This window comes from Cupressus sempervirens, chromosome 9 (genome assembly GCF_028749045.1).
Source record: "Cupressus sempervirens isolate cs-2001-9-10 chromosome 9, ASM2874904v1, whole genome shotgun sequence".
Lineage (NCBI taxonomy): Eukaryota > Viridiplantae > Streptophyta > Pinopsida > Cupressales > Cupressaceae > Cupressus > Cupressus sempervirens.
The window spans coordinates 743,346,330-743,358,999 of record NC_143126.1 but is presented as its reverse complement, the minus strand read 5'-3'; the positions used below and the strand labels follow the sequence as shown (position 1 = coordinate 743,358,999).

The following is a 12,670-nucleotide window of genomic DNA, read 5'->3' as shown; positions in this document are numbered from 1 at the left end:
TGCTCCAACAAAAAACCTTTAGGGGATCATGTACACCAATCTCCTCAAGAACCTCCCAGTTCATGTAGATCCAGTTGTTTGTATAGGAAGCCCTTCACATGGAAAAATCGTTGTCATGCACACCTTATACACAACCGAAGGAAATACTCCATAGTCAACAAACTATGGTTGCTCCTGCAAAGAATTATTGCTAGCATCTCCACGAAGTTGAACAACCATTGGTAGAGCCCGCTCATTCGGAGCGCACTTGATGGAACACACATTTCCATCAAGATGTTCATTAGGTGTTCGTTTGACGACATTTGTGCAGGTATCTTTCTCTAAAACCCATTCTTTCATCTTCGACTCGGGTACGAAATAGATTCTATCTTTGTAGTAGATGATTTTATCGACTACTTGTATCTGTCATCCTGAATCTCACCATCCATCAATTTGTATACAAAAGTGTTCTTGGAGTATTCAACAAGCAGATGTGCCTTCCAATTGGTTGGAGACCATATGGCATTGTTGGATGTCATAGTGTAATCCAAGACTAAACTCTCAATTCTCCCAAAGCTTGGTAAAATCACTAGCTCTGATACCACTGTAATGTTCCATTTCCCTTCCAACACTTGCAACTATGAAATGGCTATCAAGTAATTGTCAGATGCAGAATGGGAAAGGTCGTACGGTAGTATTTTGGCAGACAATACACACAAGGAAGGCTGTACGGTAGTGTCGAAGTGCAATTGGTAGCAAGAGAAGTGGTCATACGGTACTCGTGGGCTATTGTACAATCTGTGTCTGTATAGTAGTATGATGGCTGAGATAGTAAGTCCGCAGAACAACAAGAGGATACCGTAAGGTGATGGAGTTGAGCGTTCGGTGAGGAGATAAGAGGTCATGCTTGATGGGGGGATGTAGTGGTTTGCAACTCTTTAGATTCGCTCAATCTAAGTCCTCCAGAATGGATTGAACACTTCAAGGAAATAATACAAAAGAGACTAGAGTAGATTGAGATAGTCACAGATAGATATAGATATATTCCAGACTAAGATGGTGTTCCAGATTTGCCAGATCCAAAGCAAAGAAGTACAATGGACGGAATAGGGTGAGTCCATTGTAATTGCCAGAGCCAAGTAGGGAAGATCTTTCACTTCCAAAATGGCGAACAATGGAGAATCCCAATGGGAATTTGCAGTACAAAGAATAATCCAAATTGCATACCAACTACTACCTACATGTCGTGCTTAAATACACTTCGGAAGAACTTGCCAAGGGTTTACAAATATAGCTGACGACCACACCGACAAAAACAATAAAATAAAAATGGGTCCGAGATATATTAAATCAAATGGCCCATTAACAAAGGATTGATTAAATATTTAGTTTATGACGGAACATTACATTGCTATATCTCAGAAAGTCTCTATGCCCTCTCTATCAATCTCAGAACCAATGGTAACATTTGTATAACCGGTATCTCCTTAAACACCAACACCCCTATCGCCCCTTCTACCAAAATGAATCTCTAGTTCTCCATCAGCAGGTGGAGAATTGCGACCTTTACAGGTATAATGTCTATCCAGATAAACCCATGAGCCATAATGTAATGATCCCAATTCCCTATAAGTTGGTAGAAAACAACTCTGATAGCACTTTAATGAACCGAATTGGCTCACACCACTACAATGCTGGATAAGATTGTGTTTTCTTTGAATTGTCTTGCAATCTTGTGGGTTTTCAGGACTTGCGATTTTTAATTGGATAAATATATCTATGATTGAAATGCAATGTTAGAATAATGATAATTTTCCCAACTCATTCAACTATAGACTAACTGAAATGCAATGCCATAATAATGATAAAGAGCAAGATGAGTGATTCCCACTTTTCAATTATCACCCTTGCACAAATAACATTCATTGAATACAATTTAGTTATTTGCCAATAATAACGGTGAACCTAGTAATTTACTGAAGAATTGCAATGATTGCTTGCTCTCTAATTCTTTCACATGGCTTCTTGTTGATGCAATGAGTTGTAGACAAAACTCTCACCTAGCTTGCAATTTTTATCAGAGGATAACGCCCAACAATGGTTTTATAATGTAGCAGATAAAATAAGATAAGATAATGATATTAATGTGTGCGACAAAAGACCAACAAAAGAATCCAAGGGACTAGAAGATACAATAGGGAAGAGAATCAACCCAGTAGGAGCACCAAATGGTGTCCAGGAATGAATCAGCAACAAAACAAAGAGAGGAAACAAGAATGAACAAATGAGAGAAGGATTAGATATCCTTTCTTGGTACAAAGAAATCCATCACTGAAGGATAAGTCCCTAAAAGACCAGGGGCTCGAGCCCAAATCCGAGTAGCACGGGGAGTAGAATGTCATTGCCTGATGAGTCCATGACGTGGTCTAACAGATCTGGTGTATTGCGATGCGGGTGTGTCTGGTGGCTGCTTCATCTCCCTGGAGGGTGACAAGGGTGGGAAGAAGGCAATGATGATCTGATCCGAAGCTTGGCTCTAAGGAAACATGAGCTGTGAAGTGTGGTCACGGAGCTGCGAAGTCTCTTGAAGGTAAAGAGCTAAACATCGCTAGTTGGGGTAGCTTAAGAAAGCCGATAGAGATCTGCAGTCTCTGAATAGGCAGTGATACCTGCCTCTGATCTTATAGTAAATGGGACATCTAATGATGAAATAGATCTTCATCTCCATTTCGGATAAAGCGCAAAGGTAGCAGATCCAATCGTCTCTAGCCAAGTTGTGATTTTTCTGACAACGCAGTCTGTGTGAACCAACTCTGAAGGACCCTAAGGAGATACTGAGGGCGTGGCTCGAGCGCCAGCTTAAGTAGAAAGGGTGCATAATAGTCCCCTCATGGATCTCAAAAAAATGCTCCAAGTAAAAGGCCAACCACGGGCGCAGGCCCCCATGTGGGTTAACCCTGTTGTTGTGGTGTATTGTTGGGACAATCGGTGCTAAATCCTAAGAATCACAGATTTATGGTACCTCAAGGAGAACTGTTGGGACACATTGTATGCAAAGCAGGATTTAAGACAGATCCTGACAAAATCCGAGTGATTTTGGAAATGCCACCTTCGACAGATGTGACTGAAGTACAATTATTCTTGGGACATAGGGTATTATCGAAGGTTTATTAAGAACTTTGCCAAAATATCTTTCCCACTTGACAAGCTAACTTGCAAGGGAGAACCCTACAAATGGGAAATAGAGCAGGATAAAGCCTTTGAGGGATTAAAAACACGACTGGCCACACTGCCCATCCTGGCTTATCCGAACTGGGACAAGGAGTTTCGTGTTAGTGTGGATCTATCCATGATCAAATCGGGAGAACCCCTAGAGGGAGTCAAAGATGACTTCCCCGACACACAACAATTTTAGATTGTTATACTACCATCCTGGTACATGAATATCAAGGAATATCTTTCAATAGAGCAATTTCCTAAGGAAATGCTGCCAAGCGAGATGACGAAACAAGTACTGAGAAGTCAAATGTTCCAATTGATCATTGGGTTTCTATAGAAGATGGGACACAACCAGATTTTACGACGATGTGTTTTGGACGAAGAAATACCAAAAGTATTGAAGAAAGCACATCAAGGGGCCGCGGGAGGACATATGGGGCCAGACAAAACTATGCGTAAGATACTTCTCGTAGGATTGTGATGGCCAACAATGCATAATGACGCTAGGGAGTGGGTTGTCGCATCTGATAAATGTCAGAGAGTCGAGAAGCCACTAAAGAGGGATTTTATGCCTCTGAACCTCTCACATGTGCAGGAACTATTTGAATGGTGGGGGCTAGACTTTGTCGGGCCACTGAAGGTAACTAAAGCGCGGAGATGTAGATACATTGTGGTAGCAACGGAGTACCTTACAAATTGGGTAGAAGCGCGAGCCCTACTAGACAACTCTGCACTAAGTGCAACGAGATTTATCTACGAACATATCATTATGAGGTATGAAATCCCCATACAGTTGACAAGTGACTGTAAAGGATATTTTGTTAACCATGTCATCCAACTACTCACTACAAAATTCAAAACCTATCATTCCCTAACAAGCCCATACTACCCTAGAGCAAACAAATAGGCAAAGTCTACAAATAAAATCTCAGTTGCAATAATTTACAAGTCTTGCGCAGTTGAAGGTGAAGATTGGGAGGAAAAGTTATCATCGGTGTTATGGGCACATCGTACCTCCCACAAAGTTACTAGGGGACACTCCGTTTCAGCTAATGTATGGTTAGGAGGCCGTGGTACCAACAAAGTTCATGGTATCGAGTTTACGAATAGTGATTGAAAATAAATTAGGAGACATGGAAAGTCTCAGGGAAAGGCTCTATAACCTAAATAAACTTGATGGACGACTACAAGCACAATGGACCACCGAAGTTTCACAGTGCAGACGCAAGGTGTGGCACCACAAGCACTTAAAACTAAATAGGTTCCAACCAGGTCAATTGGTATTAATATATAATGGGTGTCATGAAATCAAACTTGGCAAATTCAAAGGTGGGTTGGACCCTACAAAATTCGCAAAGTGGGCGATAATAGAGCAATTAAATTATGGGCGTTGGATGGGAGAGAAGTGGTTGATGCGGTAAATGGGTCGAATTTAAAAATCTATCACCAGTGAAATGAAGAAATCCGGGAAGATAATGGCAACCAGACGAAAGAATGCAAATAATAATAATAAGTAAATAATAGTAAGTAAACATAGACATCAAAGTATAAAAGAACACTAGGAGCAACTAAAATCATACGGACAGTCAGTAGGAGAAGCATGAGTAAAGGTTTTCAACACCATTCAATAAGAAACATCCATTGTGACAATACCGTATGGCTAAAAAAACAAACGAAAGCAACCAAGTGGAATCAAAGCTAACATCATAGGGCTAGTAAGAGGCATCACAAGGCACTTATGGTTAGAGAAGGAGACATAGCTGGAGCACTATACACCATACGGTTTGGGGAAAAGAGAGTGAGGGAATATACCATACAGCCTTGGTAGGAGGGCATGAGTGCAACTGTATGACCAGCTAGGACAAGTCATATTACACGGATGTCAGAGGAGGTGTACCTGTATGAGTACAAACATGAACAACTAGAAAGCTAAGTTTCAAATACTGGATGACCACACAATATAGAGTTAAAATACCCTACGACTGTGGGGAATGGAAAGTACACTGTATAGATAGTTGAAGAAAGAAATCAATTGAGTGATAGCCGTACGGACAGAAACCCATCCGAGATTGTAGCTACTACCGTACGGGCCGCAGAAAGCACACTAGCAAAGAGGACAATCAAGAGAGTTCTATGCCGTATAGCCATACGGTCACATAGAAGCAAAACGATAAATGCCATCCACTATATGGGTCCGTGGAAAACAAAAGGAAAGCAAAGAGTTATTGGATGGCTAGGAGGATTGAAAAAAACACCGTACGGTCACACTGATTAAGGAAAGAGAACACCAATGTATGGATGAGCATCTAAGGAAAACATAAGGATATTCATGCATAACAAAACCCTACTGTATAGATTAGTAGGTAAATGTGAGTTTTTTCAAGGATTTGTACATAGCTAGTGAGTACAAAAAGATGTAACCGTTTTTCTTCACAAAAGAACAAACGAGGAGACAGTTATGCAATCAGCCAAGAAGAGAGCTTGGAAGATGAAGTTAGACGAAGATTCAATAACCAACACAAACATGAACAAAAATGCGAAGACTTTACCCTTAGGTGTTCGTGTTGCAGGAGGCACAAGCATGGGCACAAACAAAAAGAAGGGCAAATAGGCAGCACAGCTAGCGGCTGTACTAGCTCACCTCACACCACAAAATATTTCTTTCAAAGGTTTGAATGGAGCTGAATGCAAGAAATGGTGGTAGGATATGCCTGAGAACCATCTTGTGAAGAATAGCATCCAAAAGATGCAGGTGGAATGGGCAATACAAATACTAGTTTTTGCATTTGGGATTACGAAGGCTTTCTACACACAACGATAGAGACTTGCGATCGGTTCTCTTATACCAGTTCGTTTGCTTATCTCAGGCGTGACCTAGTAATCTCATTTAGGGCATTGGATTTCACGCATGTATTTGGAATACCTAGCCATGCATAGAGGGGGAAGAAAAATGATAACAAGCCGAAAAAGTTATACAGAGAGGTGAAGGCACAGTTGATACATCTGGTATGCAGTGACCTATCATAAACAAAGAAAGCTCTCATGTTCACTTCGAAGGGTAGAGGACTAAAGAAGTCCAACATTTAGGAAAGGCACTGGTGTTGCCTCATGGACCTAGTGAAGAGTTGGCTCACAAGATCAAGCAGTGCATCCGATATCTCATTTCCACATGTCGCGATCATGCACAAGATCCTAAATGGGAGAGTGTATGATTGGGTTGCACTATTGGCAGAAAGAATGTATGAGTTCATGACACTTCAGCATAAGACATTTTATATGCCTCATGACGCCATTAGGTTATTTTTGGAGGCGACAACGCAGATGATTCCTCTTGACAAGATGGAAGTCGAGCCTGGACCGCTCACGCTAGGTGAGCCCCCTATTATCTAGTGCAGACACTTGGCGGCAAGGCCACGATCAGGTAGAAGCGACCCAAAGAGGATGTAGGAGATATAGATAGTGGTCGATAGGAGACATCTTCTAATGAGAGTGAGACTAATGAAAGAGGAGGAAGAAGATGACAAATTGGAAGTTATTACAGCAACATCATTACTATTTCCGTGACTTGCACTTTCAGCGATAACACATTTGGTTCCGATGGGTATGCACAGTGCACACATTCCAAGATTAAGACAACTAAGGCAACCAGTGCTGATGACCCCAGCGACAGTAGCGGCTCAACCAACTGTAGAGACTCTGACCATTGCGGAGGTAGTGGCCATACCTGAGACAAAGTCCTACTCATCACTAACGATAGCCTTGCCAGAGGAGGTGATGGAGTTACCTGCACAGGAGGTTCCTGAGAGTTCGGGGACACCACAGGCTAGACTGGAGGTAGTGGGATCTGATGTACTGGTCATGATAAATGATGCATTATTGGCCACCAGTGAGGATGTTGCAGCTCAGGACCTAGGTGAGAAAGACTTGAGTGGGTACTTGGGTAGGAGATTCAACATTAGACCGGTAATATTGACACTTGCCACTATCTCACCTATGAGAGAAGTACCTCAGGCGGTGGATGCCCCAACCCCACTACTCCTCCCATCGCAGTGGAGCTGCCACCACCCCCACCTTTGACAGGGAGTAGTGCGTAGAGGATGTTAGAAGTAGTAGAGGCAGCAATGGCTACTAAGCACACCACACAATCTGACCCCTCGATAGCTATAGGGGAGGAGGATGTCGAGATGTACTTAGTGGATGTGTTGACTTGAGGTCATCAAATAGTAGTCTTAGCACAAACATGTGCTTTGGTGGCGGTGGTAAGAGAGTTAGAGGTCTTGTCATTCATGTGGGTTGGTTGTCCAACGACCTTCTCTGTATGTTTCGAGGCGAGAGGATTGCTGAGCATAGAGACCCCAGAGATACAGGAGTGGACTACTCAGGAGCCTATGGTGGAGAGCAGAGTTGAGCACCTCACACAAGAGATAGTACAAGCATATCAAGAGGCGTACTATGCTCTAAGTAGGAGTGAGGCAGATCAGGTGGCAACAGTAAGGGCTTAGGAGAAGACAACTACCAAATTAGCCTCAGTAGAAGCTAGTTTGGCCACACAGCAGGTAGCTTGGGAGAAGGAGTGGGCACCACTCATTGTTGTGAAGGCAACAGTTATATCTCAGTTGGGGGACGCAAACAGAGTCTGATGAAAAAGAGGTAGAGCTTCGGAACATTGCTAAGATGATGAAGAGGGCACTAGAGCTTCAGATGCAAGCTAAGGTGAATTTGGACGCCCAAACGCAATAGGTACACGAGTTAGGCAAAGAGAGAGCCTTATGAAAAAGAGGTAGAGCTTTGGAACATTGCTAAGATGATGAAGAGGGCACCGGAGCTTTGGATGCAAGCTAAGGTGATTTTGGATGCCTGAACACAGCAAGGACACGAGTAACGAGCATAGAGGACATCTCCCACACTAACCCTACCAGGGATACATCCCTCTTCTTAGTTTTTTTTCAGTCTTGATGCACTTAGTAGTTAGTTGTCTCTATTTTTTCTTCCGGAGACGACTTTTCTTTTGGGGGGGGGATGATGTTGTTGGTAAAAACTATAGTATAGCGGACGGGATTAGTTAGTGTCCGAAAGGTTGCATGACGGTAGAGTCACCCCTTCGGGAAGTATATATACATTGTTCGAATGGAAGTATGAACCATCATTATAATTAGAATTGTGTATCTTCTTATATGAGTAAAGTATCTTGTTCTGTGTTACACTCTAGCCTCTTAATGTGATAAATATCCATTTACCCTGTACGGTAAACAGCTGCAGGCTAGCCCCTTTATTGTTGTACTTGACAGTCCGTTTGACCCTTGATGGTCTCTCATAGGACATTAATAAATTTATCTTATCTTCGGAAACTTTCTCTCTTGAAATTCTCTCTTCAAAATTCTCACGTCGTATCCCAATTTTTCAAATTTACTTACGAAATCCTTTTCAATATTCCACATTCTCTCTAGAAATCACACCACCTCTCTCTAGAAATTCTTGCTGCAAAATTGGCACCTTTTTTCCCTTTAGAAAATCCTATTCCTATTCTAGACACGAATTTGAAGGTATTGAAGTTAAATACTTAGTCAATCTTTCCAACATTTTGATTAAATATTGGCAAGAGAAAAATCCTATATTCAATTATTTTCCAAAATTTTCCAATGCATTCCTCACCCCGACAAATTCATTATTGTAATTTCAGTCTTACCAAGATGGACTTAATCAATGACAAAAACTTGAATTTTATCGCCATTGATCATTTCCACCATTTAAATATTAGATGCTGAGAAAAAATCCAGAACTAAATTTATTTCCAAGTTTAATGAGATAAATGTATTTGTTTTACGGTAACTAATTCATGTGTGGGTTTGCAGATATTGCTCCAGAAGCATCTTTCCAACTCTATGATGTCAGGTCTTAGTGAACATCAAAAGAACCCCGAAACAGCTCAGTCAATAAGGCAACTTAGAAATGAAGAAATGATCGACCAACTGTCCTCAGATGATTTGCTTGCGGTTAGTGGTATATGACTGAGACTTGTCAACTTGATATTTATATTGCTTTTAACCTCTATGGAATGTGTTTTTTTTAATATTCTTCATTTAGAAATGATTATTTTCTCCTGCTTGACTTGATGATAAAATCGAAGTGCAATTTTTTAAATATATGCAGCTTGCAGCTAAACATGTAGCTGGTGGTCATCTGGAAAGCGCTTTGCAAGTACTGAGGTATTGTTGTTACTGTCTGTTCTTTATTATCTAGAGAAGAAATGTGAAAGGATTGTCTGAGTTCATTTTTTCTCCTGATTGAGCATGTGTAAATGGGATTTAATGAGGTGTGAGGAGGGTGCAGGCGATGGAGGGGTTGATATTCTCTTGGGAATAATTTATCCTGGTAAAAACCATTTGTAAGAAAAGATGTATTTAATGGGAATAGAACTATGTTTTAGTTGCTTTCTTTCTACTGGACATCCTGAGAAAATAGTAATCAGACTATTCTTTCTCATCCAAAAGGGAATTACAGGTACTTGCTAATCGATACACTAGCGAATATTCATTTTTCCATGATATGTGTTGGCAGCTGTGGTATCTTAAGTAAAAAGGCTCTTATATGCTGTTTCATGAGTTCTTACAAAGCCTTAAAACAAATTAGATAAAATCTGATCTAAAATCAACGAAGATTGAAGCCTTGCAAGAGATCCAAGGAAGAACCTGTGATCATGAATTGTCTTAATGAGCACCTGGACCAGAAGCTTCTCATATTATGGAGCAGGGAAATAACAAAGATCCCCAGGAATAAAAATAATATAGAGAGAATCTACTAGGAAAACTGACAACCCCTTTAAGTAGCTCCCCAATTCAATTATCCAACATTTCTGAAGGCATAATATGGCTGGCTTTCTTGGTCATGGAAGGTATTGACAGTGTGCAAAAGTTAAGGCATATGGGCCAGTTTTGAATTTCCAGTTGGTGCTGTAAGAAGAAATGAATGCAATTTAGAAAAGAATCATAAAATGCAATACAATCATACAATCAAAGTCAGGTTTAAAATAGAAAGTGCCCTTGGACTCTACAATCATGGATTTTTTTATGGCAGTCAGGGTTATCTTAGAGACTATTAATATCAGATCTGTTATACTGTAAACTTGAGAAAGGTTATGGACCAATTCAAAGGATTCAGTGACGTATTAGTCAAATTTTGACGTGGATCCTCTCCTCGAACATGAGAAGCATAGCGTTGCCCAACAAATGCCATAGTCTCTTAGAAAAGGCCAAGGAAGTAAAAGCAGACCTAAGTTTTTGTTTTGAAGTTGTTACGGATGTTGAATTTTGAGCCAAAATTAAGGAAGAAATACAATGATGCAAAACAATCAAATAGCTACTGAGATTATCCTGGGAGCAATCCTCTTCACTGAGGGGAACAACCCAGCCCACGGAAAATATTTCCTTTATTAGAATTTGTAAATGCCAATTACAAAACTCTTCTCTCTTTAATGTCTTCAATACATACTGATCACTCAATGATCAGAAATAATATAATCAACAGAGAGTTACTTCAAAGGAATATGGTACGCAGATGTATGTAATCGTATCACTACATTGCTATTATTCAAAGAATCTAATAGACTTCAGAATACAGATGAAATGTTCCCTGAGACAAAAACACAGAAAGCAGAGAACTTCATGACACAATTACCTGAACTTCAATCAGAAAGTACAAATGAATACCATCACAAATTTCTGACTTCAGGATTACCTCTCTCTCACATATTACTCTGTAAGTCACCGCCAAAAGAAAAAGAATGTGAAGATTATATTTATCCTAAAACAAAGTAACGAGAATCGGAATCGGCAAGGCTGAATCGAATCGTAAATCGGCCATGAATGAGCCATGAATCAGCAAATTTGAAAAAACCCTTTAAATTTAGAGATTTTAACAATTTAAAACTTATTTCATGCACCCTTTATTCAATATAACTTAAACACACTATAGCATCGTCAAATAGAAGTTAAAACTTAACATACATAAACATGGAAGTTTGGAACATAAAATCCATCACTTACGTAACTATGTTATGTAAAATGTAAATTGTAGGCTAGCTGAAGTAAATAGAAATCAAATGATCATAATGATTCAAATCATAGAATGTATGTAAGATGAAGATCCATAAGACATCAAATTATAAATGTATGTAAGAATCTAAGATGAAGATCCATGAAAGTTTGAAACGTATTTCTATCAAAGATTCAATATCAATATCTGTAAACAAAATATAAAAACAAGGCTCCAGCTCAAGCCTCATCATCATCCTCAAGCTCGGCCGCAGCCTCAGCCTCAGCCTTTGAGTATCCAGTCTACCTACTAGAAAGGCGTCTAAGGTAGGTCCTAGAGGATCGTCGAGCCATATCTCCCGCATGTAAGATGGGCTCACGAACATCATCGCTAGGGCCTGTGTCTGTGCATGCACATGTATGTCTACCAGTGCCTGAACGTGCTTTAGCTACCTCCTCTGCCATGGCCACAGCCTCAGCCTCTATATCCACTTGGTCAACCCACGCATGGTCTTCCTCAGTGAAGACTGGACCCACAACCTCTGTGAGCCACTCTGATTCTGGATCAATCTCCTCCAAAATGATTGGAGAGGAGTCAGCGCCCAAAATCTATCTAATCCTAAGACGAAGGTTGTAATGAACAAAGACAAGATCATTCAACCTCTACACAGTGAACCTATTTCTTCTCTTCGAGTGGATGTGCTCAAACATGAACCAATTGCGCTCACATCTAGAAGCATTGCTTGGCTGACTTAGAATACGGATGGCAATTTTTTGAAGTTTTGGGTTTGTGGCCCCAAACATTTTCCTTCATCTATTTGAAATAAGGGAAAAGAAAAACAATTAGTTTCATTTACAAATTAGAACTCTAAAATTACATAATCAACAATTAAAATTTAAAATGCACAACTTATAAGTCTATAAGTCATAAACTTTAAGTTTAGATTCATGAACATTGAATATATTATTTAATTTTTACCTGGCTGTATTGTTGTCCAAGCATCTATGGCCATCTTGCCAGAGAAAAGTGGCCCTTCTTTATTATTGAACTTGTTGAGCTCAATGACTGCAGCTGCACTATCCTCATCACTACTCAACCTCTGAATTACTGTATATAAGCCGGTGAGAATCTCCTCATCCGCCTTGAAGTCAGGATAGAAACAAAATGCCCGATTCAAAAAGTAAGCTGCTACATGGATGGGTCGGTGGAGCTAATTCTGCCATCTCCTATCAATGATATCTCAAATAGGGGCATACTTCTCTTGAACTCTTGCATACTAGGCTCTAATGGCCTCCTTGGCCCTATCCATGCCCTCATATATGTAGCCCATAGAGGCCTTCTCCCCATCAGCAGTTCATAGGAAAGATACAAGGGGCTCAGTGACCTACATATAAAGTAAAACAAAAATTTGAGTCAAAACTTAAATATAAAATAATATAAC

The 12,670-nt window shown here is 40.3% G+C and overlaps 1 protein-coding gene across 3 annotated transcripts in view; it reads left to right on the top strand.

The window, feature by feature from the left end:
- LOC149540847 (ALBINO3-like protein 2, chloroplastic) overlaps window positions 1-12,670 on the top strand; it is a 288,924-nt gene that overhangs the window by 203,249 nt on the left and 73,005 nt on the right. For all 3 annotated transcript variants that reach the window (XM_089801913.1, XM_089801912.1, XM_089801911.1), the window contains 2 exons: window positions 9,051-9,191; window positions 9,349-9,404. In XM_089801913.1, coding sequence (XP_089658039.1) covers window positions 9,051-9,191; window positions 9,349-9,404 — 197 coding nt within the window. The remainder of the gene's footprint in view (window positions 1-9,050; window positions 9,192-9,348; window positions 9,405-12,670) is intronic.